Below are 21,596 nucleotides of genomic sequence, written 5' to 3' on the forward strand. Positions count from 1 at the left end.
CCCAGCCCTCCTCTGCGCTCTGCTGTTCCCATAAATTAGCAAGGCAGTGGTGGTCTTGGAGGTGTTTTGGGGGTCATTATCTTGTTGGAATACTGCTGTGTGGCAAAGTTTCTGAGGGGAGAGGATCATGCTCTGCTGAATGAATTTGAGAGAGTGTGTGAGTGATGACGCCAAATTTAACACACCAGCTCCCCATTTACACCTGAGACCTTGTAACATTAACCAGTAACAAGACCCAAGGAAGTGAAAATGTCTAAGGATGAAGCATTTTGATACTCTTCACTTAGCGGTGTACTCTCTTTTGATGCCAGCAGATTAGACATTATTGTGTTAAGTTATTTTGATGGGACAGAAAATTTGCACTGTTATAAAAGTTGTACACTGACTAATGACTACTGTACATTGTATTAAAGTGTCAAACCTTCAGTGTTCATTAAAAGATAGGAAAACAGTTGGAAAATACTGCTCGACCGCACTATGGAGGACAGTGCAGGAACACAGGCAGCCGTGCCCAATATGTGCAGATCAAAGAAGGGAGGTCCGCACAATTGTCTCCAATATCAAAAATTCAGAATAATAGTTTATTCAGGACGTATCCATACAATCAGAAAGCATTCCACTAACATGTTTCGGACACCAGGTCCTTAATCATAGTTGTTTGACAGCTTAACAGGTGAAGTTTAAAAAGAGAAAGGGGGATGGAGCAGTGAGAGGCGGGACAGGGCCATCCCACCAATAGGCGGGAAAAAAGGAAGAGCCTAGATGTCCAATCCCACGTAACACTGCACATACCCCATGATAGACATGCATATTAAAAACCACACATAATTTAAAAAAAAGGAGCAGAATAACATACGTGAGGAGCATATTAACAGATATAGCTCACAGACATAATTTGTAAGGTTCAATGAAATGTACACATAACATATGACAAAATATGATAATGGGATCACAGCCCATGCAGAGAAAATCGTTAGAATAAATGGTCATGTTAATCCAATTATCCCGTAACCAGAGCCAAGTCCCACCTGGCATTCAGTCCCTTAGGTGATCTAGTCCCAAGACGAAAAATCCAGAGTGCCTCCCTCTTTCGTATCATAGCATCTAGGTCTCCTCCCCTCTTGAGCAAGGTAACCTTCTCTATGCCCTGGAAAGAAAAACCCGACATGTCACCACCATGTATGGTGCAATAGTGTCTAGCAACATTGGAGATGTTTTGGGTAGACCAATTGGCACCCAGAAAATGCTCAGAAATTCTAGCCCTGAGTGTCCTGGTGGTACACCCTACATATTGGAGAGAGCAAATCCGACATGTAACTAAATAGATAACATTTCTAGAGTTACAGTTAATGAAGTGCTTTATAGTAGATCTGAAACCATTAGACAGAGACTCAACAAACTTAGTCCTAGTGTGTAGCGTGCAATAATTACAAGTCGGGGTCGCACACCTATATGATCCCTTGACCGATAGCCATGTAGAGGAGTCAGTCTGTGAACTAAAAAACGTTGGGGACAGCAAGCTGCCAAGGGTAGAGGCACGTCTACTTACAAAGCCGACGCCCTCCTGGACAAAAGGCCGCAACTCGTCATCACCCTCCAATATTGGTAAATATTTATTGATGATGCGCTTAACATCCTGAAATTCAGAACTGTAGGTGGTGATGAATGCAGGCCTCCCATCAGGGTCCCGGCCAATGGTATTGGCCCTAATCAGATGGTCTCTACACATTGAAGCCGCCCGCTGTTTGCCCCTCTCAATGGTCCACCTAGGGTACCCTCTGTCCAAGAGACGCTTTTCCACCACTTCAAACTCACGTTTGGTGGCCAGATCATCCGAGCAATTCCGGCGCGCCCTAATAAATTCACCCACCGGGATTGCCCGGATGGTATGTGTGGGGTGGCAACTGGTTGCCTGCAACGTGGAGTTGCCCGCACAGGACTTTCTATACGTCTTTGTATGGACGGTGCCCAGAGTCGGGTTGCCCACCAGGGTCAAGTCCAAATAATCTATCGATGTGGAATGCCACAGGTGGGTGAACTGTAAATTGCACTGGTTGTCATTAAGATGAGCCATAAAAGTCTCTACTAGACCCGGGTCACCCCTCCAAACCACCAGGATATCATCTATGAATCTCCCGTACCACGCAACCTGCTCAAGATGGCGCCCCCCACCCCCAAAGATGTGGAACTCCTCCCACCAACCCATGTAAAGGTTGGCTAATGAGGGCGAGAACTTGGCCCCCATGGAGGCCCCACACCTCTGGAGGTAGAAAACACCATCGAACATGAAATAATTGCGGGTCAGGAGATATTCAGTAGCAGCACAGATGAAAACACGGAGGTCAGAGGAGTAACTAGAGTATCTGGCAAGATGGTACTGAAGGGCAGTCAATGCCAAATGATGGGGAATGCATGAGTACAAGGCTCTAACATCAATAGTGAGCCAGCTATAGTTGGCCTCCCAACTGAAACTCTCCATGCTGGCCAGCAGATGTTTGGAGTCTTTGAGATATCCCGGTAACCTTCTGACCAGGGGTTGTAGCATGGAATCCACCCAATCACTAAGGCGCTCCCCCAGAGAGCCAATGCTCGCAACAATCGGTCTGCCCTCAGGAGGAGCGCCCAACTTGTGTATTTTAGGGAGATGATGGAAAACTGGGACCACGGGCGAAGCAACCCCCAAATAATCGGCAAGTCTGTGGTCTAAAACTCCAAGGCTCCTGCCATAACTGAGAAGACTAAAGAGCTGTGTCTGGTAGTCCTGTGTCGGGTTCCCTGGCAGCCTAGTGTAAGTTTGGGGGTCCTCAACCTGCCTGGAGGCCTCTGCCCTATAGTCAGCAGCATCTAAAATGACTACCGCCCCTCCCTTGTCAGCATTCTGCATAACCACATTGGTATTGTCCCGAAGGTTTCTTAAAGCTAAGGACTCAGCCCTAGTTAAATTAGACCTTTGTCTGGTAGGGACGCTGTCAGCCAGTCTAACTAACTCCCTCTCTACTGATTCCTGAAAGATTTCGACGGGAGATGATCTAGCAGTCAACGGGTAAAAGTCAGGGTTTCTAACCCTGACAAGCTGTACATCATCTAGGGAGACAAGACTGTCGCCATCTGACATCAAAAAATCTAGAGTCCAGCGGGCGCATGTGTCTTGAAAACTCCCAATATCAGGCAACTCAGCTTTGGAGTGGCCGCTACTCTGACTACACTCCCTGTCGGATTTGAAATGTTTTTTGAGTAAAATGGATCTTATAAACTTATTGACATCTAATAGAGTGTTGAAGATATCAAAGTGAAAAGTAGGAGAGAAAGATAATCCCTTAGATAAGAGAGTCAGTTCTGATTCTGAAAAAGTGTGGCTAGACAGATTGACAACATTGGTAGGTAAAGAATTTTGACAAAGTGAAGATTTACATTTAGTTCGATGTTTTACACCCGCCCTCCGTGTCCTCCTCCTTTCAATTTCTTGTGGATAGATTTGATCCCTTTGAAATAAGAGGGGTTGTGCGTCAAGTTTTTTGGAGGCTCTGGACGGGGGCTCTGGACCTGTTGTTCCAAGCGGGGCTCATGTTCTGTGGGCCTGACAATGGGATTGGAGATGCTGCCTGTCAGATTTGAATGGGCACCCAAGGGGTTTCTATCACCAGAGAAACCTACCCTCCTCCTATTCCTAGAACGTGACCTCCTATTGTTGTTGCTGGGGGACCTGTGTGTGGCCTCCCACCTACCCCATTCATACACCTTATCATGTTTGTAATCATTGGTATCACGTACATATTTAACCCTTTTTGTTTCTGCAATCGTAGCTTCCAATTTAGATATATTATTACACAACCTGTCATGCAAAGAGTCATATTGTTCCACCGTGTTAAATTTGTTTAAATCCGACCTCCGTTCGGTAATTTTAAGTCGGATATTAACAAGTTTTGCTTCCTTGTATTTGATTATCAGCCTCATGAGTTTAAGCGAGCAATCTGTAAGAATGGTATTCCACTCCACCACAAACTCATCAGAATAGACCGTGGTGGGGATTTTTTTAATGCGTAGACCACGAGGGACTATCTTCTCAGCTACATATTGTTTAAGAGTGGACAAATCCCACCAGACTTTAGTCTCTCGATTCATGAGGTTTTCTAATTCCAAGAAAGCAGTTCTCAGTCCAACCTCAGGTTGAATATCACAAGCAACTGTCCTTTTGGAAAAAACTGCAGCAAATTTATTATATCTTTCCAGGTTGGAGTCTAGCTCTTGTATGGGGACAATATGTCGTTCATAATCAGGAAAACCCTTCTGCGTTTCTTGTAGCTCCTGGATAGCAATTTTCAGGGGATTAAGCTCAACACTATGACCAGTATGTGATGTAGAAAGGGGAGGTCGCCCCACGTTGGTGGAAGACCCTACAGAAGTCGGGGGTTGGGGATCAACATGGATGTCAGGGGCAGAAGTTACATTATCAAATGGATGTTGGGAATATAGCATAGAGTCCTGAACCCGAATTGGGAGATCAGACTGGGTGATAGGAAAATGTAAAGAAAGTCGTCTTACCTCCTTGGATGCTTTGATCCCCCTATCCTGGTCTTCCAATAGACCCTTCACAAAGTCCCGGCAGTGTGGACGCAGAGTGTCCTCTGGCTGTGGCAAGTCGGTAGGTGATGCAGCCGCTGCACCCATTGATCTCGGGCGTGCACCGAGATCCATACTGTGGCGTGCAAGGCTCTCAGCCGTCAAGCGCTGACCAGCTTCCGCAACAGTCGCCTCTGACGTCACATCCGCCTCGCCTCCCGAAACATCCCGGCATAGCGTGTCTCTACGTTGTGGCACCAGGGACATCCCAACACCTCCAGCATGCCCCAAGCCTCTCCGGGGACCATCGCCAACCTTCGCAAGCGGCTGTAAGGCAGACGCAGAAGCACCACAGAGAGTGTGTGAGTGATGACGCCAAATTTAACACACCAGCTCCCCATTTACACCTGAGACCTTGTAACATTAACCAGTAACAAGACCCAAGGAAGTGAAAATGTCTAAGGATGAGGCATTTTGATACTCTTCACTTAGCGGTGTACTCTCTTTTGATGCCAGCAGATTAGACATTGTGTTAAGTTATTTTGATGGGACAGCAAATTTGCACTGTTATAAAAGTTGTACACTGACTAATGACTACTGTACATTGTATTAAAGTGTCAAACCTTCAGTGTTCATTAAAAGATATAATAAAATATTTACACAAATGTCAGGGATGCATTTACTTAGATACTGTAAATCTGTACTCCACTCACCTGGTTTGGATTTCCACACAGGCGGCCACTAATGTGTGTGTGCCTAATATTGTGGGGCCACGTCTTGGGTCATACTATAGTATAAGTGTCTTTCTTGTGGATGAGCCAACCTAATCTATAGTGAGTACCAGTGAATCCCTCCCAAAGGTAGAAAAACTAGGATAGGAAATGCCATGAACTGGCATGGGGTGTCCTGTGTACTTTTCATCTACACATTTGAATATATATTTCCTAATGGAAAGTACGCCAATCCCTTATTGATTATCATTTTAATCATTTACTACACAGGGTACCTTGTTTTGTCAGTCTATAACATGCACATAGTATAAACACAGTGATTACTTGTTTGCTAGATTTTAAAATGAATGTCCAAGAATTATTTTTAAGAGCTCTTTTCCTGATTTCTCCTTCATTATGGAGTCACAACAGGATCGTCAGTTCCGTAATAGTATATTTATAGCTGTGCAAGCTTCCATTTGGCAGATTTCCCCAGTGGAAGTGGAAACTCAATCACTCAATCACTCAGTCACTCACTCACTCACTCACTCACTCACTCACTCACTCACTCACTCACTTGTCAGAATCTCATATTAATGCAGAGAACTGATCATCCCTTTTGCCCAAATCGTATACAAATGTTAAATGGTTTGCAGATAAATTGAGTGAATTTCAAGATTAGTGAGTACGGGCAAAATCAAAATTAGATTGTGTACTTTTCAATGTTATTATTGGAAGTGAGCTGTTTATTCCTACAAGGTTAAAAGTGAGATAGTATTGAAGAAATGTTCACGTTATGTAGTATTGTTGTGTTAGTAAATTTAACCGTCTAAGGTCAAGATATACACTGCTTAAGCTAAGCCTATTTTATACGCAAGATGTTAATCACATAGTTTTCACACATATCTAATATGCTGATCACTAATATACACTTTATTTCAGATTGTATAAAAACAGTTAGGCCATAAGCCTTGTGTTGGCTACTACCACTTATAACCATAGGGGGCATCTCTTGTGCCTGCTACTAACACTTATTAACCACAAGGGGTCTCTATAGAACTCGATCTAAAAATAAAAATGAAATCATACCTGTATTTATAGAGATGTTATAAACAATTAAGTCATAGTTTGGAAAGTCCCTTATATCATTTCTTGAGAGAAATTCTCTATAAAAAGAGAGTTTTCAGGCTGTATATTTATTCATTGCCTGATGCCCTAGCTGATTGAAACATCCTAGGCCGACGTTTATCCTTCTCACAGACGTGATTCTGAAACCCAAGAGAGGTAATATGCAATTATTCTTGGTGAATTCTTTGACAATTAGTCTATATAAAAGTTAAAGACTTGTCTTTTTAAACTTCAGCAGTTTTTTGAGTTTTGGATAACTTTTTTCTATGCTATAAGTTTTACTATTCAAACGCAATTGCAAGCTTAGAAGCAATTAACAAGCTTTGATGGATTAGGATATATCTACTTTAAGTTCTTCATATAAGAATAGAACTTCATAAATCATCTTTTAAGGATAAAGCTATATTGTGTGTAACATACACTGTTCAATCTCGAGACAACAATTATCGATGAAGGATAAAAGCTACAGCAGAATATTTGCTATATTGAAATGGACTGGTTTAACTAAAGGAACTTTGAAAATGTATTATTGGATGAAAATGTATTTTTTGAATGATTGACAACAACTGGAGAGATGTATATTCCTGTATATAAGCTTTATCAATTTTTTAATAATAAGATAATTTTATAAAATTCAACAGCTGAGTGTTGCGTTTTTCTTTCAGAGGTAAAACTGTTAACCTATAAATATTCTGTTTATAGTGAGCACGCACCCACTTCTGTCTAATTTTGGTTATGACGCTTTAAAGGCTGGTCCTTTACTGAGTTGGTAATCATTTTAAGCAGATATCGATCAGATATTTGACACACTGACTCACTCACTCACTCACTCACTCATTCCTGAAGCCCATCTTTGATAATCAAGATCTCTAAATCCTGCATTTTACATTTGGTCAGGGAGTTAGTAGATGGTGTGGGTGCTAAAAATTACCAACCAACAACGGAAAACAATTGCAAAACCTTTTAGCCTCCCCTTCCTGATTTTAGGGTCTAAAAGCAGTACAATTTTTTCATGTGCTTTTATACCCTAAAAGCAGGAGGCAAATTATACAGCAGAGAGATCTGCATCCGCCCCTGTCACTTTCCCGGGATCCAGCACTGCAATTCTCCCACCTATCCCCTGAGAAGAAGAGAACAAGAGCCCAATATAGTGTAGTATGTACTGGTAATGGAAGATTTATAGATTAATTCAAAATGTAATACTCACAAACCAGGGTTACCATTAGGCAACCACTGTCAAGGCAGGTGGGGAGATTGTCCTGACCCCACTCAGGATTAAGAATTCGCTCTCTGTAGTGGAAGGAAGTGGGTACAACCCTCCACCTAGGGTGGACTCAATGTAGCAATAAGATAACAGAGGCACCAAAAGGATAAAAGGGACTAAATGAGCTTAAAAACCAATTTGGTAATAGAGGAGGCAGTGGTGGACTTACCTCCTCCAAGCAGAACACACTACTGTAGATTTTCAGTCAAAAAACGTTTATTGGGTACTCCAAAATAAAGTGCAACTCGTTTTGCAGGTTAAACCTGCTTCCTCAGGCAATACAGATAGGAGTAAAAAAGCATCTGCTAGTAACATCAAAGATGAGCGCCTCACAGAAACGCGTTGCACTTTATTTTGGAGTACCCAATAAACGTTTTTTGACTGAAAATCTACAGTGTGTGATCTGCTTGGAGGTAGTAAGTCCACCACTGCCTTCTCTATTACCAAATTGGTTTTTAAGCTCGTTTAGTCCCTTTTTATCCTTATGGCGCATCTGTTATCTTATTGCTCCTGTCCCCTGGGTGGCACTCTACCTCATGATGAGATTGCCATCTGTAGTCATGTTACAAACTGTGATCGTGACCCAGGGATCGAGAGCCTCAGAGGACTGGAAGAAGGTGGGCTTAGAGCGTCTGGATTGATGGAAGGTGAGTTACAACAGCTGTTGCGTGCACGCTGCTTCCCTATACCTTCCATCGGCTACCCAAGGCAGACTCTGATTACCGCTTCCAGCATCTTTTTTTTCTCCCCGAGCCTGGTTCAGGCTTACCACCAAGCAGGTTAATGTAGACGATTACCTTGCTCATTTTCTTAAGCCTGGAACGAGATAGGAGCACTTTTCTGAGCGCTTTGTGATTTGAATAGCTCTTGCTAATGTAATGCATTAGCAAGAGCTTTACAAATCACTGGCGCTTAGAAACGCTGCTAGTGGGTTCCAGGCCTTAGAGAGGCCCTGCAGCGAAATGAATATGATTGAAAAGTCTGTAAGAAATTAGGACCCTGTAAACATTAGAGTGTATTTCCTTGTTGGTGTATGAGTTATGGCATCACTGAAATTCCACCATTTTTTTAACCACTTGCCGACCGCGCACTCATAACGGCAAAGTGGTAGCTGCAGGACCAGCGACGCACATCTGCATCGCCGGCTGCAGGCTAATTAATCAGGAAACAGCCGCTCGCACGAGTGGCTGCTTCCTGTCAATTCACGGCGGCGGGCTCCGTGAATAGCCTGCAGGCCGCCGATCGCGGCTCGCAGGCTAAATGTAAACACAAGCGGAAATAATCCGCTTTGATTACATTTTTACAACGCTGCTAACAGTAGCAGCGTTGTACTAGATCAGCGATCCCCGGCCAATTAGCGGCCGGGGATCGCTGTCACATGACAGCGGGGAGCCTGTTAGAGGCTGCACAGGACAGATCCGTTCCTGTGCAGCCTCCGATCTCCGGGGCAGGGAGGGAGGAGAGGGAGAGGGGGAATCCTGCGGTGGAGGGGGCTTTGAGGTGCCCCCCCCCCGCCACCCACACGCATGCAGGAGCGATCAGACCCCCCCAGCACATCATCCCCCTAGTGGGGAAAAAAGGGGGGCGATCTGGTCGCTCTGCCTGTTGTTTGATCTGTGCTGGGGGCTATAGAGCCCACCCAGCACAGATCTTCTAAATCAGCGCTGGTCCTTAAGGGGGGGGGGGGTAAAGGCTGAGTCCTGAAGTGGTTAAGTGGGATTACACTCAAAATTAATTATTTGCCCTAATTAAACACAATCAAAAATGAATATGAAACACTACAAGACTACTATACTCCAATGTGTCAATTCAATACATATTTACACCTCACTGAAGCTAACTGATATCATTGCAGGCTGCAGGACAAATGATCAGGTTAATTAAATAATTACTGAACAAATATAAAAGATGGTGTTCTCTGCTGAACCCCCCTCCCCCCACCCACAGATACATAAAAAATGTTTCTGCCTTGTTCACACAGTTTATTACACGTCCAAAACAATCTGATAATGCTGGCCAACGCCAAGCTTATCCATTAGCAACCGATGAGGTAAATAGATTGTGTTTTAACCCTTCCAGTACCTTGAAAAATAGTCAGATGGTTTTAGATGTTACTTTTTATGCTGTGTTTCGAGCTCTAGACCATACCACTTTTACCACTGGTTAGGATAAATCTGTAAAAATAAATAAAAAAACAAAAAGAAAGTTTTCTTCCTTTCTGCTCAACTTCTGTAGAGTGGAGTGTATTCTCATTTCTCCAATCCTGTTCAGTTCTGGGGAATGGGCTCTGTATATACCATCCACATACTAATAATTGTTATTCCTTTCCTTTTTTACTTTTTTTATTCATCCAAAAGTGCTTTGAGTTATCCAGCCGTAAACAGATACTCCTCATCCTCCCTCTCATCGCAAGCATCAGCAGAAGTCAGCAATTTAACTGGACAGTCTGAGAGTTCAGATGAAGTCTTTCACATGCAGGTGGGCATTCATGTTTTATAAAAACAGTCACTGTATAAATAAGAGTAGGCTACCTGATCCGCTCAGCCCAGCGGATCAGGTAGCCTACTTTTTTTTTTTTTTGAGCCCACCTCAGGCTCTCTTTAATGTAATATAATTAAAGGGCCACTGTTGTGAAAATAAAAAAGTAAAATATACATAAACATATACTTATAAGAAGTAAGTTTCTTCCAGAGTAAAGTAAGCCATAAATTACTTTTCTCCTAGCCCATCTCCTCATGGGGGCTCTCAGGGTTTTCTTTATTTTCAAAAGCACTTAGTGAATGGCAGGTACTCCATCCAGCTCCCAAGAAAAGTGTACAGTGAGCAGGGTTTGGCCAGCATCTTTGTATAAATCTTTTTCAGGGAGTGTCTTTATAAAGAATAAATGCTGAACATCCCCTGTGGAGAGATGGACTAACCCAAAACCAGTAATGTCAGATTTCTACTACTTAAGTGACAGCAACACAAGAGAGAAGTTATCTATGGTTCATTTTACTCAGGAAGACACTTAGTTCTTATTTGCATGTCTTTACATATATTAAACATTTTAATATTTTTGCTACAAAACTTGGTCCACTGAAGAAGAAAATCAATTGTATTGAATTTGTAAAAGATTTCATACTTGGGTTGGAAGATTTCATCACTTCGGTCATATCTAATTGAGGCTTATTTATTACCACATTGCTGATTGGTAAATTTCTGGTCACTTTGAGGCAGTTTATGGATGCGTGATGAGGAGCAGCTGCAAATATCAGTCATGCAGATGGTTGCCCAGAGGGTACAAAGTTGTGTACTGCATCAAGTGGTATACACCTGGCAGAGCAAATGTGATTATCTTCTGGGATTTGACTGTTATCCAATGCTGCTTTGTGGTCCATCCATCGCTACTCCAAAATGTATTTCCTGTCAAGGGAAATTCAAATACTTGTCTAATGAAGCCAGCATTAGCCTTTCTATGGCCATTTTGAAATTACCTTTAAGCAAACCTAAGCTATAGGGATGATCAGTGAGATGCAAATCATTTCTCATTGCATTCACATTTCTGTTTAAATAGTAGTTTATTGTACAGATAAAAGGGTAAAAAAAAGTACAAACAATTTTCAGTTGCAACTGTGAGTGATTTGCAGGTGTACAACATGGTATTCTTGAGCCAGTAGTACAGGACAGTAATCAAGAAGGATAGAGAGTATATGCATACGTAATACAGCCATACATAAGCAAAAGGTTTACTACATAAGGTAGTAAACCTATAAAACTGGAGGAGGTCAAATATTAATTAGAAGATTGGAAAAACATGGGATCTCTGTAGGTACCCAGTCTTCCCAGATCATATTGTATTTGTCCAAGTTATCAGTTATAGAGCCAAATATTCTGTTGCCATGAAGAATGGCATATCCGCACGTTTCAAATTGTTAGCTATTATTTAGTTGTTTGTTAACAGAAAGTAGTGGTTAAGTTAGTGAAAGGGTTGAATGCATCTCATTAATCATCCCTACTAAGCAATATAAAGTTTTCATAAATATATTTTTTGTTTATTCCAGAAGGATATCTAGGTGAATGTGCAAATTTCGATTGTCTAGAGTGCCAGGAGGAATTTCCTCTTATTTCACCTTTTACTGCAGAATAGAAGCTGCTTGAATGTATTTGTAGCTCTTTTGCACCCTGCAGTTTCTGGCAATTTTTGCATTTTTGCTTTTCGTAGATGCATTTGCACTTGCCTTTTTGTTAGATTGTATTGTGTGTCAGGGATATTGACTTGTTTGGCTATTGCAGAGATGTTCCTCTGAAAATTTACATAGCGTTGTGTTTGGATGCAATTTCTTCTGAGTTTCCCTTGATTTTATCACATTTTAAAGAAAGTCCTTGTGATTTGCAGAATGCATGCATTGCTGAAATTACACTGGAACATGTGTAGCAGGAACAAGGCCTTAGTGGAATTACTACTTACACCCATGCTATTTATTCTCTGTTTATGTTTTATATATTTCAGCCCAGTCCTTCTACCTCAAGTTTGAGCTCTACACATTCTGCCTCCCCAAATGTAACCAGTTCTGCCCCATCAAGTGCAAGAGGTACTGTATATTGTTTAATTTTTTTTAACAGAAGGTCTCTTACATACATATAGCCAATCCAACATGCATTCAGTTATGAAATGGCCAGTGCCCAAGGAAATTACACATCTCACACTGTAGTTTTTTAGACTTAAGCTGTTATGAAGTTTTTTCTCCCTATTGAAAAACAAGATTGTGTTTCTTAATACAAGTTCTTATCTTGTGCCTTGGGATCAAAAACTGCCCCAGCTGCTATCAAGTTGAGAAATAATGATGGGTGATTGCACTAAATGCATATTACTGTAACCTTTCCATGTTTTTAAAAGATTGTAGATGTATTAATTAACTAGTGACCTTAACCCGTTTAAAAACAGGCTAGGTCTGTCTCCGCACGCCTGTCGCACGCATGTGCACCCGCCGTGCATGTCCGCCTCGCGCGCACTCGCACACACGCCTTAGGGTTTTATTATATAGGATGCCACCATTCTATATGGTTCTGGAGAACACAGCTATCCAAGTCGGCTGTGACAGTCTGTGGTCTATCTCAGAAGCTGTGAATGAGAACTGCATGTAATTGCTAATAAAAGTACCCAACATTTGTATTTTATTGTCTGCTGCAGTGCTAGTGTTTGTCTTTATAACCTTTCCTTGTTCATTTGGATATGTGTTGTTGTAATGGCAGATACTCCTAAATTAGAAATGGAGAAAAAGTTTGGTAAAACTTATTGTATGTATGTCATATTATTATTGAATTATAAAGTGCAAACATACTGCATGGTGCTGTACAGAGTAAGAAACAAAACAAGGGGTACAAAGTCATACAGACAGTGATGTGCACAAAATATATACACTGGTTAATAATAGAATTGGTAGACATAATAATTAGTGACAAATATGGTATAATGAGCGAAATATATAACAAATTCCAGGACAAAAAAACATGCACACGCACACATCCCTCCTCAACCACTAAGATGAACATAGATTTATATGGCACCACAAATTCCCACAAGGAACACATGGCTAAAGAATAACTGGCACACTTCTATGTTATGTTATCTATATTGCAGTTCTAATTGTGGTGTGTTTTCTGTTTTCAGCTTCCCCATTGTTATCTGACAAACACAAGCATTCCAGAGAAAATGCCTGCTTGTCCCCCAGAGAGAGACCCTGCAGTGCCATATTTCCAATCCCAGCTGAACCACCCCAGGTAGCTAGCTCGTCAGCCAACTGACAGCATGCACTTTCAACCTGCTTTCTTTGTGAAGGCACAGTGTTCTATACAGTAGATACTGTTTTGATACATGTTATAATAACTGTTTAACTAGTTACTTGTATGAGAGAAAAAATAGCAGCCAATTTTGTGTAGCTAATACTTTGAGATGACATATTCAAGACTTTGGCATCTGCGTACAAGGTTTACTGCTATTTTCCTTGAGTAATATGTTCCTAGTTACCACTCCTCATTGGAGGTTGTCTGGCAACTTGAAACTCGGAGGTGATAAACTCTGAAGTACTGTTCATGGATCTCCTCAGAACTACTTCTGTAAAATATTTTTTCTAATGTGGAGAAAGGCAAGAGCCTACACCTGGAATACTGTTTTTATAAGTTTTATAAAATTCATACTGGGAAAATGAGTCTGTCATTGCTGACCCAATTTTTAGAAATATAAGTTTTTGGATTCTCATATTGGTCTTTTGGCTTCTGGAGTTTGTGTCACCGACTGACAAAAGAACAGCATGAGAGTCTGGATGATAGCATTGTTAGAGAAATGTCAACAATTGCACAGCTGTATTCCGCTCACTACAGGTTTTCTTTTATCAACTAATTCAGGAAAATGCTTTACTTTAGTTTTTCATCGTGTGGAATAAGGTTAGAGCAGGCATGGGCAAACTTGGCCCTCCAGCTGTTACTGAACTACTAGTCCCACAATGCATTTGCCTTTATGAGTCATGACTGTGGCTGTCAGACTCCTGCAATGCATTGTGGGACTTGTAGTTCCTTAGCAGCTGGAGGGCTAAGTTTGCCCATGCCTTGGTTAGAGCATATTTTGAAGAGTTTTTGCCATCTAGAGATTTTGGCTGTTTTTTACTGTGTAGAGGAGGCTATGAATCTCCGTGTCTCATTTTTGGGCCTATTTACTGACCCTGGAGATACTGTAGGTAGAGGGTGCTGGAGAATGAAAGTGATAGTGAAAACCTGGACAGAATTAAAGGACAACTGAAGTGAGAGGGACATGGAGGCTGCCATATTTATTTCCTTTTAAGCAATACCAGTTGCCTGGCAGCCCTGCTGGTCTATTTGGCTGCAGTAGTGTCAGAATAACACCATAAACAAGCAGGCAGTTAATCTTGTCAGATCTGACAATAATGTGAGAAACATTTGCTCTGCATATGCTTGTTCAGAGTCTATGGCTAAAAGTATTAGACAGAGGTTTCAGCAGAATAGCCTGTTATTGCTTAAAAGGAAATAAACATGGCAGCCTCCACATCCCCGTCACTTCAGTTGTCCTTTAAAGGGATCTGAGCACTATCTGTGCACTAAATGAGTAAAATATATAAAAAGGGTGGTTCGTAAATAGTGTGGGCCTGTTGTGGGTGACAGGCATTACTTACCATGTTAGGACTACTCCGTAGCCTCTCCCTGTTTGTAATGCACTCTGCCATCTGCTTCAGACAGACTTGTAGGTCCCACAGTTGCAAGCTCCTGCGGTGGTGTCACATGTTCCTTGTCTCCGCAGTGCATGAAAGGGAATGTAGTACTTTGATATGGAGGCTAGGAATGCGCGACACTGCGCCAGGCACTCAGACTGCAGCACATGCAGCTGAAGAAGATGGTGGAGTGCATACAGGTGGGGGCTAGGGAATAACTTCCATGAAGGTAATACCTGTCACCCACCAACAAGGCCCCCACCGTATTTACGAACATGCCTTAGGGGGAGTTTGTTTTCTATATTTTACTAATTCACTGCTTAGTTGCCTTTAAGTGTTAGCTTTTAAGCAGTAATTAACATAACAAAAACATGCCATATCATTGCTGTCGTTATACGTAGTCACAATCCCTAAACTTAAAATGCCCATTATTTTTATTTTTCCAGAGAGTTTTATTCAATCACGTCGGAGAGAACACCTTGCCTCGGAGTGACCCAAACCTTTCTGCACCAGATAAAGGTATGTCCCCTTTCCCCATGGCGTACAGGTTGGTTTGGCTCTGATGGTTTGGGCACAGGCACCAGCTTTCAGTCTTTGATGGTTTTTGGTTTTGGGCAAGTGATGTGATGTGGATTTTGTTGAGGGGTTCTGAAGATTTTATACACCCAACACTAATGACTCCACTTCCTAATGCCTGACCATAAACTTTTCATCTTGAAATTTATACCCAAACCTAACAGGTTGCTTCTTCATAGTGCAAAAATTCCAGCGTCTCACCTTCAAATGAATTGAAACGTATTAATGCCTGACCATGTATTGAACCAATACAGTTGCCTCGCTCTAGTCTACTTTTATCTACCATCTATTTTTTCAGCTTCAGCACTAGTTGCCAAATGGAGTCGGTCAATGGGGTGCTAATAATTTCACGTTCCAAATGTTATATTAATTTTATGGAAATGTATGCAGCTTGAAACTGAACCATTGAAGATTGTCAGCTGCTGCATTTGATTGGTCCAATTCCAAACTGCATATATTTGCATAAACTGAATGTAACATAGTATCAACTTGACATAACTAGCCTCTCATTGAGCATTATTTGTACTGAATTGCTGAGTATCAGTGCCCAAAGCTCCAGATCAAATCCCCGTGCTTTGTGCTCGTGCTGAGCTGAACAGAAGTTTAGCTTCACACTGCTCTTACAAAATGTTTCCCAAGGCGAATGGAAACAGAAAGGCAAGGTGCATTTATAATGATCACCATTCTTATAAATGTCCAAAAAAAGGCCAAATCCAGAATTGTATTTTTAGTTTACTTTCTGCAGTAGGTAAGGTGGGCCATGGTTTTACATGTTATTACTATTACTGTTCAGTGCACACATAATGGTAATCATTACCACTATAATAGTAGTGAAGATGAAATTGAAGAGAAAAAGAACAGTACCTGGCACCAAATGCAGCAGGGCAGACACACCGGAACCGGGGCAAGGAGCGTGCACATCCACAAACTTGTTGTATCCAGTAGAATTAAAGGAAAAAAGAGGGCACCGCTTCTTTAAAATTCCTTTATTCCGGTGGGGGAAATAGCAGGTACACAGCAGTGGGAGTAAAAAAGAGCCTGACAGCAGTTTCGCTGGTTTAAACCAGCTTCTTCAGAGGCAGAGTGTACAACAAACAACATTAAAATCGCTTCTTAAAGGGGAACTTCAGCCTAAACAAACACACTGTCATTAAGTTACATTAGTTATGTTAATTAGAATAGATAGGTAATATAATCTCTTACCCACCCCGTTTTAAAAGAACAGGCAAATGTTTGTGATTCATGGGGGCTGCCATCTTTGGCATGGGGCAGCCATCTTTTTGGTTGAAAGGAGGTGACAGGGAGCAGGAGACACAGTTCCAACTGTCCTGTGTCCTGATCACCCCTCCCAGCTGCATGCGCTAGGCTTCAAATGTCAAATTCAAAATGTAAAAAAAAAAAAATTGCACCAAAACAGCAGAACGAGAACAACAACATCAGCAATCCCATCATGCTTTGCACAGCATTAGGGGAAAAATGCCCGGGCAGTTTTCTTCTGTGCAGCTAAAAATGAGACTTGTATAAGAGAGAAAAAGTTCTGATGCTGTGAAACTGTTAAAGAAACACCAAGCCTTTCCAGTGCTGCTGAGTCAATTTTTAGTCTGGAGGTTCACTTTAACCCATTCGCGTTCCGTCGTTTTCACTTGAGAAATGTTCACCTCCCATTCATTAGCCTATAACTTTATCACTACTTATCACAATGAACTGATCTATATCTTGTTTTTTCCGCCACCAATTAGGCTTTCTTTGGGGGGTACATTTTGCTAAGAGCCACTTTACTGTAAATGCATTTTAACAGGAAGAATAAGAAAAAACGGAAAAAATCATTATTTCTCAGTTTTCAGCCATTATAGTTTTAAAATAATACATGCCTCCATAATTAAAACTCACGTATTGTATTTGCCCATATGCCCCGGTTATTACACCGTTAAAATTATGTCCCTATGACAATGTATGGCGACAATATTTTATTTGGAAATAAAGGTGCATTTTTTCCGTTTTGCATCTATCACTATTTACAAGTTTAAAATAAAAAATATATAGAAATATTTCATCTTTACATTGATATTTAAAAAGTTTAGACCCTTAGGTAAATATTTACATGTTTTGTTTTTTTATTGTAATGGTTTTTTTTTATATTAAACATTTTATTTGGGTATTTTTGGGAGGGTGGGATGTAAACTATAGTTTTATAATGTAATTGTGTGTTGTTTTTAATTTTTTTTACTTTTAGTTGTAGTTTTACTTTTTGGCCACAAGATGGCGGCCATGAGTTTGTTTACATGACGTCACTCTAAGCGTAACACACGCTTAGAGTGACGCAGAGGGGAGGCAACAGCCAGAAAAAGCACAGCTTCCGAGAGAAGCGGGGGAGAGGATTCCGTGATCGGGCACCATAGCCCGATACATTGATTCCGTGGCTACCGAATCCGCGCCCGGGAGTGCGCGTGCACTAGTTATTTGTCCTATATAAAAGGAACCACATCTCCATAAAATACAATAGACCACATGATTAGATCTGCAATGCAGAAAATCTTTGATATTGAGTATTAAGCCCCCCAGTTGAATACTACATCCCGGTTTAAATTGATGACGATGATTGCAATTACCACACCTGTGGTTTCCACTAGGGATACATCTCTGCAACCAATTTGAAGACTTAACTCTCCTAAATTCACTTTTGGTGACTGTATCACCAACCGTTTTGGCACGCCGAAATGAAATCAACGGTTTAGTTTAGGCAAAAGACCCTAAAAGACGCCTTGTATGATATGCCAATGTCTTAGAATAGTGGCCTTGATCTGATCTGATCTGCCATAGGGGTAAAATCATTGCGCCCATTGCGGAAGTTTTTCCACGTTGTACCCATCCCACGCTGTTTTGCAATGCTCTGAGACTTCCTGACGTAGTGGAGGCTGCGACCACGCCCCGCTCCGATGTGATTGGACCACGTAACTTCCCATGACACAAAAAACACGCGAAATAGCGGTCAGGCTCTTTTTTACCCCCACTGCTGTGTACCTGCTATTTCCCCCACTGGAATAAAGGAATTTTAAAGAAGCGGTGCCCCCTTTTTTCCTTCGATTCTACTTAATACTATTGAAGAGCAGTGCAATCTCTGCAACCTCTATACCTTAGAAACTGCTCTTTTGCACTTCTCTACCATTCGGCTCTAGGTACAGAGACTAAATGGTGGAATGCCATCACAATATTCATCCACGAATCATACAGTAAATTATGTATGCCCGTAAATGAAACTAACAATGTAAAGGTTCACCTTGCAGACATGCTTTTCTTAGCAAAGATCTGTGTGACCTATATAGAGGCTCATATCTTTTTATAGACGCAAATCAGTATTTTGCTCCAAAGTAATGGGTGGTGGTCTGCAGTGTCTGCTAAGCGCACATATATGTTGCTATAATGTACAAATGCATATCTGTATGCCTTTTTGACAACAAAGACTTTTTGTGGCCAGAACTGTTGTTTGTTATATATGCAAACCTATGTGTTGGAATAGTGTGGTCACAGCGAGTACTTGATGTGGGTCCAAACATTTGAAGAAGGAATCCGAAAACAGGCTTATCTCAGGAACAGTGTGGAGTTATTGTCCCGTCATACACAAAAAGACATCTGGCCATACACCGACGATCGTTTCGGGGCTTATCTGGTCTGGATAGGCACCCGAAAGGATGACCGGTGTACAGTGAGATGTCTGTCCGGGTATAACGGGACAATATAAAGTCACACTGTTGCTGAGATAAGCCTGTGTGTGTATTCCTTCTTCGAGTGTTTGGATTCACATTGCCTTGGGGATCCGGCACCAGCAATCAGGGCCCTTTCCACTAGCAGCGATTGCGATGCTGAATCGCAAAATCGCAAACCGCTAGTGATTTTAAAATTGCTGCAGTTTGTATTTTAACATAGGAATTGCGGTAGGTAAATTCCACTACCGCAATTCGTTTTTTACTGAAACGCGTTTGCGCCGAGGAGCGATTTTGCCGCAATTTTGCTATGCAGTCCAGTGCGTAGCAAAATCGTGATCGCCAGGGAAATTTGTTACTTTGCTGAATCGCAATCACTAGCGTTCAGCGCGAACACTAGCGATTGCTAGTGGAAAAGGGCCCTCACTCTATACAGGTATGTGATTCTTCTTGCGTTACTTGATGGGGTAACATTATTGCAGTGAATCTTAATCCAGGAACCTGAAATTGGACATACTTGAATACAAGCACCATTACTTTTCTGGCAGCAAAAATGGTACACTTCTCTTTTAATATTGTCACATGGGTCCCTTCCTGGTACATAATTAGAAAATTGAGCTCTGGGCCTATGAATAAGATAGATGGAGGCCATTATTTTAGTGCAATATTATCTTAATTGCTAATCATTAAAGCTTGTAATTCAAGTTCTGAATAAAGAAAGTGACATAAGATAAAGAGCAGTCAGTGTATTTGGCACAAGCAGTGATATTCCTAGAGGTAAATCAGGTTTAATTGGACACTTTGATGCATGTGTTTTAGTTAATACGAAAATGTATTAATTGCCTGGTTGTATAACTTTGCCCTCAGTTATGAATTAAGGAGATTAAGAGAGATCCTATTTACTAGCAAACGTCACAAGTTTTTTCAAGTGTGAAAAATGTAAAAGCCTGAAGACGATGCTCTTGTAGACCTCGTTATCAGTAATTATAAAGTCTGTATAAACAAGCTTGTTGTGCACAGCAGCTTCTTATTGAAAATTGGTGTTAAAGCCCAAATTCAGCCTCCCATCTTTTAAAGCATATGATTGGAAATTTGCATTAATTAGCAGTGCCTATTGTTCTGTGAACCGTGCATCTGTACTTTTTACAATACATGCATTAAAAATACCTGTGTTGGATGCCTCTTATTATTCCATTTCCTGTTAGAATTACAATCCAGTTTTACTGGTGAGATAGCGATCCAGACTATGCCCCATATCCCATCAACATTAGTGGTTTCCTGTCGGCATCACCTACAGTAAGGCCTAGTACACACCAAAAACCACTAGCAGATCCGCAAACCGCTAGCGGATTTTGATGCGTTTTTTCTTATTATTATGAAGCGTGTTGCTAGCGTTTTGCGTATTTGTGTAGCGTTTTTTTGTGTGTAGCAGATTAGATATTGTTACGGTAAAGCTGTTACTAATCAGCTACTGTAACAAAAACGCCTGGAAAACCACTCTGATCTGGCGTTTTTTCAAGCGTTTTGTGTTTTTCCTATACTTAACATTGGAGGCAGAAACGCCTCCGAAATCCAAAAAATGCTGCAGCCCGGGAGTATGCGTTTCTGCAAAACGCCTACCGCTCTGGTGTGCACCAGCCCATTGAAATACATCACCCAAGCGTTTCCACATCCACAAGCGCTTGTAAAAACGCAACCAAAACCGCTCAGTGTGCACTAGGCCTAACTCAGCACACCTTCTGTCTATGCTGCTATGAGGCTAAGGGCTAGTTCAAACTACAAGAGCTTTTCTGAGCGCTTGTGATTTTAAAAGCTCCTGCTAATGTAATGCTATGTGTTTGTTCACAATGGAGCAATGTGATTTTGGAAAAATTCCACAGCATTGCATTAGGAAGAGCTTTTAAAATCACTAGCGTTTAAAAAAGAACCAAAGATCAGCTAAATTAATAAATTGATTCTTACCCGGGGCTTCCTCCCGCCTCATAAACATGTGCGAGTCCCACGCCGTCCTACTGCGGTCTGCCATTCCGCTGTGATCAGCCTCAGTAACTTGCTCAGTCGCGGTCACTCTGACAGACTGACATCGCTGAGCAAGTTACCGGGGCTGATTGCCGCTGAATGGCAGACCGCAGTAGGACGGCGTGGGACTCGCACATGTTTATGGGGCGGGAGGAAGCCCTGGGTAAGCAGTATCAAATCTTTAGTTTAGTTGATCTCTCTTGCAGTGTGAACCAGCCCTAACTGTTTACGGGCAGGTCTTCAACTAACACAAAACAACTAAAACCTCCAAAGATCTAACCTCCTAAATGAAAACCTAATAAAGAGTACATACCTCAACTTGTGCTGTAGGTCATTTTCATTTTTACTGAGTTAAGATTTTTGTACCATTGGCATAGCCTTTTACAGGCAAAACATGATGGGTGCTTTTCACTACAGTAATATGTGTAAGGTGCTG

General features: G+C 41.5%; 1 protein-coding gene across 2 annotated transcripts in view; it reads left to right on the top strand.

The window, feature by feature from the left end:
• Nucleotides 1-21,596, top strand: part of DOCK4 (dedicator of cytokinesis 4) — a 480,752-nt gene that overhangs the window by 435,274 nt on the left and 23,882 nt on the right. For both annotated transcript variants that reach the window (XM_068276501.1, XM_068276502.1), the window contains 4 exons: nt 10,020-10,140; nt 12,152-12,233; nt 13,313-13,422; nt 15,311-15,383. In XM_068276501.1, the coding sequence (XP_068132602.1) occupies nt 10,020-10,140; nt 12,152-12,233; nt 13,313-13,422; nt 15,311-15,383 (386 nt within the window). The remainder of the gene's footprint in view (nt 1-10,019; nt 10,141-12,151; nt 12,234-13,312; nt 13,423-15,310; nt 15,384-21,596) is intronic.

This window comes from Hyperolius riggenbachi, chromosome 3 (genome assembly GCF_040937935.1).
Source record: "Hyperolius riggenbachi isolate aHypRig1 chromosome 3, aHypRig1.pri, whole genome shotgun sequence".
Taxonomy (NCBI): domain Eukaryota; kingdom Metazoa; phylum Chordata; class Amphibia; order Anura; family Hyperoliidae; genus Hyperolius; species Hyperolius riggenbachi.